The sequence below is a fragment of the Dreissena polymorpha genome, chromosome 1 (genome assembly GCF_020536995.1).
Source record: "Dreissena polymorpha isolate Duluth1 chromosome 1, UMN_Dpol_1.0, whole genome shotgun sequence".
NCBI classification, from domain to species: domain Eukaryota; kingdom Metazoa; phylum Mollusca; class Bivalvia; order Myida; family Dreissenidae; genus Dreissena; species Dreissena polymorpha.
The window spans coordinates 115,905,671-115,924,593 of NC_068355.1; the positions used below are offsets into that span (position 1 = coordinate 115,905,671).

General features: G+C 35.4%; 2 protein-coding genes across 6 annotated transcripts in view; one reads left to right on the forward strand and one right to left on the reverse strand.

Annotated features, from left to right (window-relative positions):
- LOC127846110 (serine/threonine-protein phosphatase 6 regulatory ankyrin repeat subunit B-like) overlaps positions 1 to 1,343 on the forward strand; it is a 25,026-nt gene extending 23,683 nt beyond the window's left edge. Inside the window, exon 9 of the mRNA XM_052377289.1 lies at positions 93 to 1,343. Within this exon, the coding sequence (XP_052233249.1) occupies positions 93 to 291 (199 nt within the window). The 3' untranslated portion in view covers positions 292 to 1,343. The remainder of the gene's footprint in view (positions 1 to 92) is intronic.
- Positions 620 to 18,923, reverse strand: part of LOC127846048 (SCY1-like protein 2) — a 41,696-nt gene continuing 23,392 nt past the window's right edge. For 4 of the 5 annotated variants that reach the window (XM_052377250.1, XM_052377243.1, XM_052377228.1 and 1 more), the window contains exons 11-17: positions 18,306 to 18,419; positions 17,999 to 18,131; positions 17,453 to 17,571; positions 14,702 to 14,802; positions 12,496 to 12,577; positions 9,078 to 9,191; positions 620 to 8,633 (exon numbers count right to left, since the gene is read on the reverse strand). In XM_052377250.1, the coding sequence (XP_052233210.1) occupies positions 7,707 to 8,633; positions 9,078 to 9,191; positions 12,496 to 12,577; positions 14,702 to 14,802; positions 17,453 to 17,571; positions 17,999 to 18,131; positions 18,306 to 18,419 (1,590 nt within the window). In that variant the 3' untranslated portion in view covers positions 620 to 7,706. The remainder of the gene's footprint in view (positions 8,634 to 9,077; positions 9,192 to 12,495; positions 12,578 to 14,701; positions 14,803 to 17,452; positions 17,572 to 17,998; positions 18,132 to 18,305; positions 18,420 to 18,923) is intronic. The other variant, XR_008033452.1, reaches the window with a different exon arrangement.

An 18,923-nucleotide genomic window follows, 5' to 3' on the forward strand; every position in this document is an offset into this window, starting at 1 on the left:
GACATATTTTATCTGAGCTAATAATTGTGTTTTTGTTTAATTTCTAAAAAAAAAAAAATATTTTTTTTAATTCATAAAAAAAAATCTTACAGAAAAATGCCAACCCAGCTTCAACAAAACCTTCTGAAGCACGAAGCTAGGAGAAAGAAAGAGATGCCTCAGAAAGTCGTACAAAGTCGTGACATGGCCGCAAAGTTTTATGGCGAGCACTTAGACCCAAATGAACTATTCAAGTTTAAAGTACCAGACGGGAGGGAATCCTTGCAACATCTGAAAAATATTAATACCTGAATGTATTTGTCTGTTATCAAGATTGTTTGTGTATTTTTCTGGTAAACATAAATACATTTATATTATGTACATGTAATTTTTAAATGTTTTGTAATATGTTCGCTGAAAGTGCATTGTCAAACTTTGATTATACAAACTACTGGTATTTAAACAAGAGATGTGTTTGTCAGAAACACAATGCCCCCTATTGCGCTGCTTTGAAGCCATATATTTGACCTAGAAGGATGACCTTTACCTTTCACCACTCAAAATGTGCAGCTCCAAGAGATACACATGCGTGGCAAATATCAAGGTGCTATCTTCAATAATGCAAAAGTTTTTGCAAAACTTTAACCAAGGTTAAAGTTTTGGGACACACACAATGAATGAATGACAGACAGGCCAAAAACAACATGCCCCTGATCTTTCGATCCGGGGGCATAAAAAACAATGGGGATTTAATACATAACTACTTGTAAATAATAATAATAAGATTTATTATTAATTATACCACCCTAATCAAGAAGCACTTAGTCTGTCTGTGGGTCTGTCCATCTGTGTGAAACTTCCCTTCTCAGCCATAACTTTACAATAATAATTAGTTGTGACATGTTCAATGGGGAATTATACGCAGTTAGTTTGCAATAATAATTTTGAGATTATAGCCAATGCAGCACCAAATTTGACAAAAAAAACATACTTGCCCATAACACCTGCCTCCATTCCTCAGAGGTCAAGGTCACACTTAAAGGTTGAAGGTCAAATTTTAGCCATAAAACATGTAAAAAAATGTTTTGTTTTAGCCATTTTTTCCTGTATTTATGGATTTTGAAATAATTGGGCTCAAATGTAAACCATCCTAAGAAAACATGTTGCGTGTAACACTTCTCCCCTCCCCAGAGGTCACGTTAAATACTAAATATCTAAGTAAAAACATATGAAGCTATGATATCGGTCTGTCTCACCACTTGTTGCTGCTCCTGTTCATACTAACACCCTTTTATTGTTGTGTTAACATATTTAAATACTTTTCTTTGTTATGTTTAAAAAATAAACATACAATTGAAATGCCATTTTAGCTTTATGTGTTAAATAAATGATTTAAGCTAAATTAATTAGCAAATCAGATTTAAAAATTCAAATTAGCATATAACTTCTTTAAACTCATACTAGTTATCTAGTATACCACCAGAATTTAGGATAATTGTTTGTTATCAGACAAGCAAAGTTGCCAAACATGCTTAAATTTTTTTTATTAAACATTGAACAATTCATATATATACCTCAGTAAATGGTTAGGAGTAAGACAGCTATATAATCATCAAAATGACCGTATCCACGACTCAACCACAACTTTTATATCTTTTATGATCTGCTATTTGTCTCAGCTTAAATAGGATTAGCTATTAACATTGTAAATGAGAAAACATCCACGAATCAAAAATAGTTCTGTGCCCTGTAGCATGCTTTTCCTTGCGAATCTCTTAATAGTTTCTTTCAAATCCCTTAAATACTTTAAAGATTTGTTCACATTGTTATGCACTGCATAAAACAAAGGAGACAATCTAGTTGAGAAGGATTTCTGAGTGAGGGAGTTACAGTTTTTGTGGTCTCTTCTTCTTTATGCCACAGTATGCTCCTTACAAAACAATTTAACAAGGCAACTTCCAACAAATCCATAGTCAAATTACAAGAGAAAGTAAAAACACTTGATTGTGTTCGCATAATTTAGGTTTATCCATCACATAACATTACATTAGTTCAAATCCCCCAATATATGTAATCACAGTTGTTATAAGTAGCAACATGTTAACAATAAATATATATTTAAATATAGATAAAATCAATAACATTTAAAACAAACACATTCAGAACATTCTATAGATGTGAACCTAAATGTAGAACAAAGAAGAGATGTGTTTGTCAGAAACACAATGCCCCCTATTGTGCCGCTTTGATTTTTTTTTTTACCTTTGACCTTGAAGGATGACCTTGACCTTGAACTTCCACCACTCCAAATGTGCAGCTTCATGAGAACGCCGCTTTGATTTTTATTTTATTTTTAACCTTTGACCTTGAAGGATGACCTTGACCTTGAAGGAAGACCTTGACCTTGAACTTCCACCACTCAAAATGTGCAGCTTCATGATAACGCCGCTTTGAAATTATTCTTGTTTTTACCTTTTACCTTGAAGGATGACCTTGACCTTGAAGGATGACCTTGACCTTGAACTTCCACCACTCAAAATGTGCAGGTTCATGAGAACGCAGCTTTGAAAAAAATATTTTTTTTACCTTTGACCTTGAAGGATGACCTTGACCTTGGAGGATGACCTTGAACTTCCACCACTCAAAATGTGCAGCTTCATGATAACGCCGCTTTGATTTTTTTTTTACCTTTGACCTTGAAGGATGACCTTAACCTTGAAGGATGACCTTGAACTTCCACCACTCAAAATGTGCAGCTTCATGAGAACGCCATTTTGAAATTATTATTATATTATTATTTTTTTACCTTTGACCTTGAAGGATGACCTTGACCTTGAACTTCCACCACTCAAAATGTGCAGCTTCATGAGATACACATGCGTGCCAAATATCAAGTTGCTATCTTCAATATTGAAAAAGTTATGGCCAATGTTAAAGATTTTGGACGGACAGACGCCATATATTTGACATTTGACCTTGAAGGATGACCTTGACTTTTCACCACTCAAAATGTTCAGCTCCATGAGATACACATGCATGCCAAAAATAAAGTTGCTATCTTCAATAGTGAAAAAGTTATGGCCAATGTTAAAGTTTTTGGAAGGACAGACATATGCCATATATTAGACATTTGACCTTGAAGGATGACCTTGACCTTCACCTTTCACCACTCAAAATGTGCAGCTCCGTGAGATGCACATGCATGCGAAATATCAAGTTGCTATCTTCAATATTGAAAAAGTTAAGGCCAATGTTAGTTTTCGGATGGACAGACGCCATAAATTTGACATTTGACCTTGAAGGCTGACATTGACCTTGACCTTTCACCACTCAAAATGTGCAGCTCCATGAGATACACATGCATGCCAAATATCAAGTTGCTATCTTCAATAGTCTAAAAGTTATGGCCAATGTTAAAGTTTTTTTCGGACAGACGGACAGACTGACTGACACACTGACGGACAGTTCAACTGCTACATGCCACCCTACTGGGGACATAAAAGTAACAAACTATGATTTACCCATTCTTCTCATCAATAATAAAAAATGTTACAGAAATAACAAGTGATCTGACAATATTATTACAACAAAATTAACAATAAACAAACAAAAACTCCTACTTATTGAAGTATGTTTTTAAACATATAAAATTCTAAAACACAACAGAAGTAAAATGTCTTATATACACAGTTTTAATCTGAAAGTTGTATTCAAAATTGCGTATTGCACAGCCCACCTCAATGGAGATTTAGAGAATAATAGGTTGATGACGTGGATGGAGAATGGTTATCTGGCAAGTCGGAGGAATTTATCGGGTGAGCCGAAGGCGAACCCGAAATGATCCTCCATTGAGCCAGATAACCATTCTCCATCCACGTCACCAACCTATTATTCTATTTATCCTGTCACATTTACAACATTCGTTGAAATGTTTCTTAAATATCTAGTTTTCGAGTATTTTGTGTTTAAATATTTAATATGGTAAACATCACGCGCGAAAAAAAACATGGTGACGTCACGTCAGGCAAAGCGCTTAGGCTAGCTTCCATCTTGTTAAGACACACAGAAATCGAGTTACTTGTTATTAATTCAATACACAAAGACGAAATTATGCTGTTTCAATAATAATGTTTAAACAAACAGTTCTTTACATGTATTTGGTATTTTATGAATAGAAAAAAAGTATATTTTATTAATAGAAAATAGTAGTTGCATGCGCATGCGCGGATAGCAAGTGACGGATATTCGAGGTCACGTGGTCATCTAGCCTAATATCTTTTGGGATATTAGGTTACCTGGTTATCGGGCTGATTTAAAGGCATGTGACAGGATAATACACATTATTAAGTTGCATTCAATATGTTCAACAAAACAAATATATAAAAACTCTACAAAAAACGAGTCTGGTATTTCACTAGCATGAGTGCAAACATATTTTGAAAAGAAATAAAGTAAAAGCAAACAAGGGCTATATGCAGAACATGCTTGTGTGCAAATGTACCAATATACCTGCTCAGAAACATTCATATGGACCTAAAATGAACTTGATATAACATCATTTAGGGCACAATATATTAAACCTTCAACTTTAGTCAAAAAGGTCAATATTTTTGCACCCCAGGTAGCCCAAATCATTATTCATTTTCTTAAAGACCATTTTAAGCTTTATGCATTTAAGAAATAAAAAAACAACAGTGAAATATAAAAGTGAACAGCAATGCTTTCCCTGCACACAGGTAGAGACAAGAATAACTATGAGTGTCCTTAACTGAAAACAGGTCTATCAGTAAATTGAGTTGATGCTTTTTAAGAGTAAAGCGTTGTGTATCTCAATTATGAAGTATACTGTAACATTTACTCATACAAACTGTATTCTGTAACTTACTTTCTTAATCAGCGACATAAATGCATTATGCTTAATAGACCACTTTATTCCAGCTTGTTCATACGAAAAACTTAAAACAAAAAACTATAGGCCCTACCTAAATGTATTTATTTTAAAGTTGTTAATCTATATTTATTGGGTCATGTTATTACTATAAATAATAATAATCTTTCAATGTCAGTGTCATGTTACAGCATCCATGCTATAATTATCCGTATCACTATAAAAACCATTTGATTAAATTTTCAACATAAGGTTGTCTTCATTTATATGCATTTACAGATTTATTATATTATTTTATTCATGCTTCCATATCACCTGTGCCATGGTGAACAAGAAATGATTAAGTATGAACACATTCCTAGTATAAGTCTGACATTTCAAGATGAACTTCTGATGAATAACTCACATACAACACTTTCCATTTTATGCACTATATTGCACACAAGCTTCAATGATAATCTACAAATAACATGTTTGTAAAGGATTGCCCAAACTTAGAGCAAAGTTTTCCCTGTAACCTTCACCTTTAATCATTAGAGGTTTATCATAACCATAAGGGTTTATCCTTCATTAATACTAATGAGCATACTAAATTATATGACCAAGAGAATTCTCTAGATATAGTGCGTAAACAATGATCATGTCAGAAGCTCCTGTGACCTTGACCTTTGACCTCAAATAAGGTAGGTATCTTCTTTTGCACTCAAGTTACCACTACCAATATGCATGATTTGTTAAAAAGGTTCCCAAAACATGGTGTAGAGACTGAGGTTTAGTTGAAAGTCCCTGTGAATTCAACTCTTGATAAAAAGACGTCAGTCTGTCTTCATAACTAAACTGCATACCAATTAAGATGATTTGAGGTCAAAGCTTTCAATATGCAGACACCGATTTCTACATACAAGCATATGTGACCTACCCTTTTGGCAAGCGAGCTGAAATTCAAAATGAGTCATCTTTAACCAAATGAGAACACAATACCTAACGGTATGATTATTGGTTCGAATTTCTCATAATGAAGTGCCACAATTAACTTCCTGTTACAAGCCAATGTGACCTTGACCTTTGATCTGGTAACTTCTGAATTCCTATCTTAAAAAACAATGCTACTTCACCAACTTGCTTGATTTTTTATCAAAGCATTCCCAAGATAGCAAGCAAAACAAATTTACAAGCCCGTTTGACATTGGCCCTTGACTCGAAAATCAATAGAGTTCTTCCTTTTGACCCAAGAAATCATTATTTTAATTTGTATGGTTGAAGGTAAGAGTTTTCTCAAGGTATGACTCTTAAAAACAAAAGGTATACAGACTGACCATCAAAATGATGGACAAATGCAAATAACTTTACCCCTGCTTCTTAGAAGGGTGCATTATAAGTGTTATAAAGCTTTAACAATATATGACATCATATATGACATCCAAAGACATGAGCTCTCCCAAATAACTTACTCATATGCAGTCATTTGTCCTTCCTGACTTTCACCACCCTAGACATTTGCTTCCTAGACGCATTCAAACCAAACATTTCCCCTCATAAACATACACCATCCTGGATATTTGCCCTCCTGAACTCTTGCCACCCTTATAATTTGCCCTCTTGAACATAAACCACCCGAGAACATGACCTCCTAAACATATGACAGCCTAGAGAAAGCTCTCCCAAACAAATGATACCACAGATACTATCCTCCCAAAATGCATGTTTTCCTGGATTATGATTGTACAGTTTGAAAACAGATACAAAAACTAATTGACTACAATTAAATGAATCTATATATTTTATTAACATACTCATTGTGACAATCTGTCATTTTAAGGAATATTAAACAATTAATTAATTATCTCATTATCCTGGCCTTAGTAAGATGTCTATTCTAGTGCTGACAACTTTTGAGTGCCCTGTCTAGGCTTGCAAATTATCAGGTACACAAACATCTGGGAGGGCACTTGTTTGTCTGACTAAAATTGGATTGCAGGGCATTTCATATGTTAAGACGGTCATATGTCTGAAATTGTATTGAAACATATAACATGAACAATGCTGCAGGCAGTGTTTGGATACAACATAAGCAATTAATATGGCTATTTTAATAAAAGAAATAAGTTCTTTTTTTCTCTGTAACAAGAGATGACTCCTTATTTAATGTACACCGGGCTTCCCCTGGCTCAAATATTTCTTAAGCCAGGTTGGCTTTGCTATGGCGAAATTTTTCTATTTTGGGCTATTTTATAAGTATTAATGAAGAAAAAGTTGTAGCCAAATAGAATTTTCTAAACCAAATAAGTCAATTTGTAGCCATTGGCTAATTTGGCGATTGGCAGAGTAAGCCCTGTGTACATTTGCATTACAAAAATATGTATCTTTTGAACCTAACAATTGCTTGCCCGTTGTTTAAAAGTATTATCTCTTCAGCTTTGATGAAACAGACATAATCATATATCCGTTAAATGTCACTGCTGGTACTTTTGTCACTGCTGGTACTTTTACAGATATGTGTGTCCCAACGATCTCCTGTTTTTAATACAAAATATTTGCACAACAATGAGCACTTAAGGGTATGGAATGTACAGTTATCTTTTACAGAAAACACATCGTTTTACACGAGGTCATTCCACATAATAATGCATACATCACCCCTAGGAAATCATCAACAACAACAAATTTGGACGCCATCTTGATATGATTTTTTTCCCAAACATATGTTCAAATACCTCAAACATAATATCTAGTTGGCTTCTTAAATTGATATTATTCTGTCCATTTTCTGTGCATTTCTATAATTGATGAATGGCAAACTAACCTAATCTAACTAACTAATCTCTGAAAGTCATTCAATCTAGCCAAGAAGGTCATCAAGTGAACTCCTGGATGTAGAAGAAGTGTTTGACATCAAACTTTGGCCAGTCATGGACTGAGGCTGCATCATTTGCCCACCTATACCTGGGGTCTGAAACATCTGTCCTTGAAAACCAGATCCACCATGGCCAAAACCTGAATTCATTGGTTGAGGATATCCACCACTGACCAATTGCTGCCCTCCAAACCCAGGTGTCATGTTACCTGTTTGCATGCTTTGCCCCATCATGCTCTGTTGACTGGGGAAATGCTGATTTCCCATCATGCCTGAAGCATTCATGCTCATATTACCTATCATGCCTTGGTTCGTTCCCATCATGCCTCTATTGGTTCCTATCATATTCTGATTGGTTCCCATCATACCTTGATTGATTCCCACCATGCCTTGATTGGTTCCCATCATGCCTTGATTGGTTCCCATCATGTTTGGCCCATTTCCCATTCCCCGACCCAACAATGATCCACTATTAGGCGTTGAAGTTCTTATTTGAGCAAATTCATTCATTGAATTTTTTGGCTTAGGTGAACCATTTGATAGTAAAGTGTCAAAGGATGAAAGGTCAACTTTCTTCTGCTGACCTAGATTTCCTGTTGAAGCATTGGTATTGAAGCCTGATTGAGAAGAACTTGTCAAGGAATTTGAGGACAGAAACGGCGAGGCGGAATTCATAGAACTACTAGAAAATGCTGAAACGGGATTTCCACTTAGGGAGCTATTCAATGTTTGTTTTGTGGGTGTATTACTCAAATTAGATTGCAGAAGACTAGATGTCAAATCCTTGGGTCCTTGTGAAAGTGTACCAGTCTTCCCCAATGAAGACTTCGCTTCCAGTGGTTTAGTGGCCTTCATCATTCGCTGCTGCTCTTGTTGTTTGGCCAATTTTTGCTTCTCTTCTAATGATAGTGTCTGAAAATTTGGCATATACCCATCTTAAGGAAGAAAGAAACATACACAATGCTTGTTTGAAGCTAGTTTGAAGGAATATCAGCATAACAAAACTGTCCAATTTGTTGTAACTGTATTGCTCAAATAATTAACTAGTCAAATAATTAAAAAGCAACCTTAAGAAAGTTAGTTTTGGTTTTTAAACGCAATACAACAAGGTAGTTCCAAAAACAGACAGATTTTGAACAGGCAATATTTTTGCTTTGTTGCTGATCTGTCTTAAAGCGATTAGGTTTGAATATGATGAATTTATATTAAATAACTAAGACTAACTACCACATAGTATAATTAATATGAATTCAAACTTCAAATTTACATAGACAAACAAATTAAAATAGAAAAAACATTACTTTAGTGGCAGAAAGGTAGCTACGTAACAGTATTAACCTATGATCCAATACATACTTTAGGGGCCTGACTGGCTGCCTGTTTTGAGGGTGAGGAGGCAGGACTTGTTGCTGACAGTTTGCCTCCCACAGATAGTCTAGACTCGCCCACACCTGACAGGTATTCATCCATCTGTGGCAATAATATCATGCTACAGTAAGTGGAATGATGAAAAAAGAATACACTGATGCTTAAATGAACACAATAATATATTCAGTCCAGGTTGAAATTATCAAATGTTTTGTTTGGTTTTTCAAAGAAAATATGTAGTTAAGATCAATTTTGCTTACATAAAATCATATTACATATTGAAACATGCTTCATATTTATTTCAATATTTTTAAACACTTAAGAAGCCATTTAGAAATTGTAATAGCCACTTAAAAATGTGTGAACCCAAAATCTGTTTAGGCTTCGGATAATTGTTATATGACACTATCGATATACACAAAATGCACTAATTTGTTTATAGAATCTTGTTTGCCATTGAAACACAATCATATTATGAACTCTATAAAAGCAATAAATTATGTGACATAAAAACACTTATTTTTAAATTGATGAGGTCTATCATATAATGCAGAAAGATTGGCTATCTTAAGTTATGTGAACAATAGCAGCTGTCAACGAATATCCGGATATCTTAACATTTTGATACTTTGGTTGTATTCAGATAGTAAATCAGTTGCCAAATACTTGGATTTATAAAATAAAAACACAAGCACTTTTCTTGTATTTTAGGCATCTGGAAAACCTATCATGCATTTCCATAATTAAATAAACACAGATTATGGGCCGGGGTCTCCAAATCACACGCAGATGTGTCATACAGTTGCTTTAAATGTACACAGGATAACAGTTTTTCAGATAAACAACAGGTGATCCTTTCACAATATTCTTTCATTGAAAAAACTGTAAAACAAATAATGTCACTATCTAGTATGCTAATTAAGCATGAACTTTATGATACTAGAAAGCTCTCTACCACTTAATAATATCAGTTATAAATGTATCAATAAATAAAATGTCTCTGCTTTGTTTTCTTAAAAGTTTCAATATATGGATTTTAATGATACGATACAAAATGTTTTTTGCATTTAATAATTGTACAATCCTTCTTGCAATACATGTAATTGCGGAACATACATAAAACATTATCTAGAGCTTCTCAGATTATACTTTAAATGAATAGCAAAGAAATGTCAAGTATCATTCAAACGTATATGTGTTTATATGTGTTACAACATCATATTATAATAAGTACAATTGGTAACGTAATTACATGAGCAATGGTAAAAGAGAATAGAATACTTTAAAATATTATTTCCTATCTTTTGAGCAATTCAATAAACAAGGGAAAAAATTGTCACAAAACCAGGTTTTCAATTTGAAAATAAAGTATGATAAAGGGAGACAATTCAAAATGTGCATTGTTACCCCCCTTGTGTAAGATTCAATCTATTTTTACTCGTGGCGACCTTGATTTCAATTTGAAACTAGAAATGTGTTTGTCAGAAACACTATGTCCCCTTCTGCGCCGCTTTGATTTTTTATATTATTTTTTTTTACCTTTGACCTTGAAGGATGACCTTGACCTTGACCTTTCACCACTCAAAATGTGCAGCTCCATGAGATACACATGCATACCAAATATCAAGTTGCTATCTTCAATATTGCAAAAGTTATGGCAAAATGTTAGAGTTTGGGCAAACAAACCAACAGACAGACCAACAGACAGGGCAAAAACAATGTCCCCCACTATAGTGGTGGGGGTGTTTAGTCGTGGGGGACATAAAAAAAAAGTCTGATAAAGGGAGACCAACTCAAAATGTGCATTGTAACTGATTGTTCGAAGTTACCACTCTTGTTTCAAAATCAATCTATTTTTAATTGTGGCAACCTTGACCTTGGAGATATTGACATAATTCTTTTGCGCAAATAACCGTCCAATGATGGTGAACAAATGTGCCAAATGATTTTAAAATCTCACAATGAATGACATAGTTACGGCCCGGACAAGCTCATTTATGGCCATTTTTGACCTCTGAACTCAAAGTGTGACCTTGACCTTGGAGATATTGACGTAATTCCTTCGCGCGACATACCTTCTAGTAATGGTGAACAAATGTGCCAAAGGATTTTAATATCTCACAATGAACGACAAAGTTATGGCCCGGACAAGCTTGTTCTGCCCGCCTGCCAGCCCGCCCGCCGACATTCGCCAATCTAATTTTTTCCTTCAGAAAACTTGGTTAAAAATTTATTCCCATTCTACGGCAGTCCTGGAGAAAAAACCTAGATTTCTGTCCAAGGTAGGTGTATTTGTATATTGTATTTGTATATTGTCTGGTTTCAAATGATAATTGTTGAGTCAAAGCAATTTGAATTTAATGTGCTGTAAATGCTGATTATGAGTAGAAGACACTTCCAGGTGTTGCAAGACAGAGAAGGGGACTTGATTCGAGGTCTAAGATTTGAACTGTTTTAACAAATGAAAGCATATGTTTGTAAAGTTTTTTTGGTATATAAAAAAGTGACACATTTATAAGAGAATATACTGTAATTTTATCCATAATATTTGCTCAAAAAATGAAGGACCGTAACTCAGAAGTGCCTGGGTAAATTTGGCTTATTAGCAAACTTAGATTTTATTGCCTTACACATTTTAATGTTGTTTGGTGAAGATCCAATGACAATTGCTGGAGTTATTGTGCAGAAACGAGAATAAAATCAATTTTCGAAGATTCAAGGGTCGTAACTCAGGAGTGTCTTGTGTGTTGATCAATTTGGCTGATTATCGAACTTGACCTAGATCTTATGACCTTACACATGTTCATGAAATGTGGCGAAGATCCTATGACATTTACTTGAGTTATTGAGCGGAAACGAGAAAAAACAATTTTTTTCGATGATTCAAGGACTGTAACTCAGGAGTGTCTTGAACAATTTGGCTGATTATCAAACTTGGCCTAGATCTTATGACCTTACACATTTTCATGAATTGTGGCCAAGATCCTATGACATTCTCTTGAGTTATTGAGCGGAAACGAGAAAAAACGTAATTTTTCGATGATTCAAGAGCCGTAACTCAGGAGTGTCTGTGTAAATTTGGCAGATTATCGATCTTGACCTAGATGTTGTTGCCTTACACATTTTCATGAAGTTTGGTGAAGATCTGATGACAATTGCTTGACTTATTCAGCGGAAACTAATCCGGACGGAAAGTCTAACTTACTTACTGACTACCTAACGGACGTTGCGATTTTAATATGCCCACAGAACATATGTCCTGGGGGCATAAAAATGCCCTGCCCCCTGGCGGCCATGTTTTTCAACCAACAAGAACCATTTCATACTGTTCCAAGAAACAATTGACACAAATGAATTTCAATATATTATACAATCACACTGATAACTCAATGATTTAATTTCATACCATAGACTTTGGCCTGTCATCTTCCATTTTCCCGATCAGAGTTTTGTCATCAGAGTTGGCTATCTTTGTGATTTCCAGAGACCTGAAGTAAATGTGATAAGATGAAACAAGGCATACAGTATTTTGCCATGCAATAAGTTGCACCCCTTTCTTAATTAAAAAAAAAAAGATTTTTGTCCATACATAAAAGTTTTATAATCCTCAAATTTTTCAACAATATTTTTTCTGGACAAGGGTTTTCCTAGACATTTGGGGAGAAGGGGTCTGGTAAAATTGGAATTTTTTAAATCGATAAAAAATGTTATTTGTGCTTAAAGTCCACTGATTTAGGAAAACTTATACAACTCATTGTAATAATTTTAATTAGGAAAACAAATTAATAAATTATAGTTATATTTTTATGAAATAAAATTGACATATAATAATCATTTTACACTTCTTTCCGAAAAAGAAATAAAGAAAATGTAAACAAGAGTTCCGCAGTGGGAGAAGCAATCCCCCCAATTTCAATAGAAGTCATCTACTGTCTATGCCTAATGCACATGTGAAGTATCGAGCCAATCAGTCAATTCATTGATGAATTATTAATCGGAAATGATTTTCAGACTTATTGTAACAGTGACCTTCACCTTTGACCTAATGACTCCAATTTGAATAGGGGTCATCTTCGGTCCAAGGCAAATGCGCATGGGAAGCTTCAAGCCAATTGGTCAATTGGTTGACGATTTATTGATTGCAAACAATTTTCACACTTATTGAGACATTGACCTTTGACTTAGTGACCCAGCCAATGCACATGTGAAGTATCAAGCTAATTGGTAAATTCGTTGAAGAATTATAAATGGGCAATTTTCACACTTATTGTGACAGTGACCATGACCTTTGACCTAGTGACCCATTTTCAATAGGGGGTCATGGACTGTTTAAGTCCAATGCGCATATGAAGTATCAAGGCAATTGGTGAATCCGTTGACGGGTTATTGATATGAAACAAACTGGTTGACCGACAGATTGACCGACATCCAGCAAAACAATATAACCCCTCGTCTTGAAAGGGGGGCATACAAATTGGGAATTGGGGAAAGATATAGTTACGATTTTGGTTTGGGATCAGTCTGTTTGCTTTGGAATTGGGTACATTTGACGTCCTTTTTTATGTAGCAGGAGAACTCCTGTGGGATGGCTGTCAGCGTTACTTTTGAGTATAAAAAAGCTAGTTAAGTTTTTGTCTGCTTACATTAAAAACTACATTAAGGTAGCGCACCTCTAATGGGCACATATCCAAATATAATCTAAGTAATTATTTTCTTAATCAGCATCATTTCACTGAACTATATGCAAATTTGTAGGTAGGCTTTCCATGCTTTTTAAAAAAATATACCGATTTTTTCAAAACCACCCCCACGCTCGGCTTTTGTCCAGTTTATTTTCACCCCTGGGGTATATAAAAGTTCCATAATTCATTCAAATTTCCAAATATGGGCATGCAGTTGGTGTGTACAGATGCTGTAAAGGTGTTTAAAGTTTAAACAAGATGAAATAAGTATTCTTTTACAGACATTTATTTTTTGCCAATTTTTATCTATGGAAGAGCGCCATGAAATGTAAGTGATTTCAGCCAAGTAAAAATTGGGTCGGTTAAAAACAAAGTGTTATAAAATTCAAAATAGTATCATTGAAGTCATATTTTAAACTTAGTTTTTATAGAAACACTATATACAGCAAAATACCAAGAAATAGACAGATTTACCGTTTACTTTTTGAAATAAAAATAAAAATGCAACATGCATGGTTCGTATTTTCAACAGTAAATCACCCAATTTCGCCATAACGTAGTTTTAATTTTAATAATTGAAGAATGTGCATAAAAATTGCAACATATTTAACAATAAATATAGCTAATATGCCATATTATATCAAATTACGTTAGAAAATAAATAAAACGCGTCGCAAAAAAGTATACGTCGTCGGCAGGATTCAAACCTGCGCGGGAATATCCCAAAAGATTTCTAGTCTATCGCCTTAACCACTAGGCTACGGCACCTAATAGTAGGCTCTTCAACCTTCGAAGAAATCGCGGGAAATCATTAGAGGTGCGCTACCTTAAATGTATAATAAGTGTGTAAAATATATTAAATACTATCTTTGATTGTCATAGATTTATGAATAAAGTAACCATTTATTGCATGGCGACTGTAACACTCACCTCTGTTCCTGCTTCATCTGCTCTAACTGTTCCAGCTTGCTGTGGTGCTCAGTCTCCACCTTCTGTACCATCTCCTTCACCAGGCTGATGTAGGCTTTGAACTGAAAATACACCAGGCTGATGTAGGCCTTGAACTGAAAAAACACCAGGCTAATGTAAACCTTGAACTGAAAATATACCAGGCCGGTGTAGGCCTTGAACTGAAAATACACCAGGCTGATGTAGCCTTGCACTGAAAATACACCAGGCTGATGCAGGTCTGGAACTGAAAATACACCAGGCTGTTGTAGGCCTTTACTGAAAATACATCAGGCTGATGTAGCCCTTGACTGAAAATACACCAGGCTGATGTAGGCCTTGAACTGAAAATACAACAGACTGATGTAGGCCTTGAACTGAAAATACACCAGGCTGATGTAGGCCTTGAACTGAAAAAACACCAGGCTGCTGAAAATACACCAGGCTGATGTAGCCTTGCACTGAAAATACACCAGGCTGATGTAGGTCTGGAACTGAAAATACACCAGGCTGTTGTAGGCCTTGAACTGAAAATACACCAGGCTGATGTAGCCATTGACTGAAAATACACCCGGCTGATGTAGGTTCTGAACTGAACATACACCAGGCTGAAATAGGCCTTGAACTAAAAATACACCAAGCTGATGTAGGCCTTGAACTAAAAATAAACGAGGCTGATTTAGCCTTGCACTGAAAATACACCAGGCTGATGTAGGCCTTGAACTGACAATACACCAGGCTGATGTATGCCTTGAACTAAAAATAAACCAGGCTGATGTAGCCTTGCACTGAAAATACACCAGGCGGATGTAGGCCTTTAACTGAAAATACACCAGGCTGTTGTTGGCCTCGAACAATACAACAAGCTGATGTAGGCCTTGAACTAAAAATACACAAAGCTGATGTAGGCCTTGAACTGAACATACACCAGGCTGATGTAGGCCTTGAACTTAAAATTCACCAGGCTGTTGTAGGCCTTGAACTGAAAATACACCAAGCTGATGTAGGCCTTGAACTGAACATACACCAGGCTGACGTATGCCTTGAACTGAAAATACACTAGGCTGTTGTAGGCCTTGAATGCAAAACAGACCAGGCTGATGAAGCCTTGAACTGAAAATACACCAGGCTGATGTAGGCCTTGTACTGAACATATGATGTAGGCATTGAACTGAAAATACACCAGGCTTATGTAGGCCTTGAACTGAAAATACACCAGGCTGTTAAAGGCCTTGAACTCAAAATACACCAGGCTGATGTAGCATTGCACTGAAAATACACCAGGTGATGAAGGCCTTGAAATGAAAATACTCCAGGCTGGTGTATGCCTTGAACTGAAAATACACCAAGCAGATGTAAGTCTTGAACTGAACATACACCAGGCTGATGTAGGCCTTGAACTGAAAATACACCAGGCTGATGTAGGCCTTCAACTGAAAATACACCAGGCTGATGTACATGTAGGCCTTGCGCTGAAAATACAACAGGCTGATGTAAGCCAAGAAAAAACAAGATATGTGTTTGTGAGAAACACTATGTCCCCTTTTGCGCCGCTTTGAAATTATATATTTGACCTTTAAACTTGAAGGATGACCTTGACCTTTCACCACTCAAAATGTGCAGCTCCATGAGATACACATGCATGCCAAATATCAAGTTGCTATCTTCAATATTGCAAAAGTATTCATTAAATGAGCGATTTTGACCCATATATTTGACCTTTGATCTTGAAGGATGACCTTGACCTTTCACCACTCAAAATGTGCAGCTCCATTAGATACACATGCATGCCAAATATCAAGTTGCTATCTTGAATATTGCAAAAGTTATTGCAAATGTTAAAGTTGGGGCAAACAAACAAACAAACAAACACACAACCCAACAGACAGGGCAAAAACAATATGTCCCCCACTATAGTGGTGGGAGACATAAAAATTGTAGGATCAATAGAGCCTTGCCATGTAAACCTATCTTCAACTTGTCGCATAAAAATGGGTAAACAATGAAACTAATATAGTATTCTCTATATGTTTTTGGTAGTTTGAAAGCTCACAAACACATATAAGAAATGTTGTTGTTCATGAGCAATGATTGCATTGTTTGGGAACTTAAAAAAACACACTATTTAAAGCTAATACTAGTATATAAGCATGCTGAAGGATTGCTCCAACATGAAAACTCTATCAATTACTTTTTTTTATCTGATTGTTTAAATTAAATAGTACCGGTAAAAATAACAAAAACAATAACAACATATACATGCCAATCACTTAAAACAATTGAACACAATGCATTTAGAGTATTTTTACATTAATTAATTTAACATTTTACTAGTATATCCATACAAAAGTTATCATTTCATCTCTTAATCTTTTCCAAAATATACACGCTTTGGTGTTTGCATTTTTTTCCCTAATAATTCTGATATTCAATAAGTCATTTTGGTTTGGCCTCCTAGGGACCGAAGAGTGCACAAAGGCAGGCAAATCCCTTCATCCCTACTGGCATCTGTAGTTGCTGGTGGCATAAAAAGTGAGCAGAACTATGTTGTATCATTGGGACAATGTATGGGCGTTTGAAGTTGGTATACTGAATTACGAAATAGTACTTTTTTGGACAAGTTTTCTTCTTTGAACAGACAGAAAGACAGACATCTATTGTGATTCTAGTATACGTTCTCTTCCTTGTAGCCGGCAAACAAAGAGAGATCGTGGGTCTTTCCCATTAAACTACCTGAGCAAGATTGAGGTTGTTGTCAATGGACACAGATACCAGGAACGGGATAACCTTGCCCGCAAGCATGTCCTTTGTGATGCCCAGCTTGCTGTGACTGAACGCCACCTTGTATATACCTGGGAAGAATCCAATACAAAAAGGTGATAAATTCCTGTCGAGAGCTTTGTGCTTTATTAAGTCAATTTCTGATTGCAAAGTGAATAGGAAATTTTAAATTCAAAAGTATTTCAGATACATAAGCATGCTATGATAAATTTGCCAACAACATTGAAAGGTCTTGGAAAATGTCAAGTACATTTGTGCCAATTACCACTGTTTGGCAATAGTTTCATTACCAGAAACAAGAGAGCAGAATGAGATGCTAAAATAATTGTTCTCTCCTGCTGATATAGCTGTACTTTGTTTATATAATATGGACAGTGATGAAAAAGATATTTCAAGCTCCATAACATGTAGAGTCCCAAACAATTCTATTTAATTGAGATCTTCATTCATCCTTGTATTGGTACACATACTTTTGGACGATGTAAAAAGGGAACCAACCTAGGATGCTCATGAGAACAGCCGGTTCCCTTGAAGGGATCTGAGGGAGCAAGGGCAGCACCTCATCCAGGACGTACCAGCGGTCCATGGTCTCCAGCAGCTTGCCCAGGCACAGCAGGCAGTTAACACGCACCTGGATGGGACAAGGATTATACAATGACTGTCATCAGTAAGCAGTTCAAATACACCTTAATTTTCACCAATATATTCTGCCCCTTTCAAATACTTGAAATAGATATTATTTGTTGTATAATGACATACTTCAGGATCCATAATCAAAATATCTATTAGAAACATGACTACTTACTCCAATTGTAGAGGTTCCCAGGCACAGCTTTTTTATTCTTGGAACGATGGAATTCTTCAAGGCAGTGTAATCAACTAGGTCTGCAAACGTTGGGACGATTTCTAAACAAAGGTCCTGTAAAAACACACATCACTGCAGTATGGGTACAACTATTAAATGAAATTGAGTTTAACAATCATTATAATTCACATATGTCTACAAATATCAAGATTTCCAAATATCTGGATACCATATTATTGTCCAGAAAGTAATTTAGTATCAGACCAGAATTTCTTCAACAACAATAGCATGCCACTGCCACCATTCTTTTTAATGAAGCAGAATTCTTTAAACATCCCTAAAATGCTAAATTAACCTGACATATCATATGTAAAGCAATAAACTGATCAACTGTGATATAAGTCTAAACAAGAGGGACTTGCTGGTTTAAATTATATTATAATCTATAACAAATAATTGCCAAAGCTTTTCAATTGAATTAACCAGTTGAAACTGATGACGCTTTAACAAATTAGCAATTTGTTGACAATTATATCGTTAAGTGAATTTGCATAAGCAATACACTTCAGTTACATGGTGTATTAATGTTTTATTAATTTTCTATTTGAAACTGTTGAT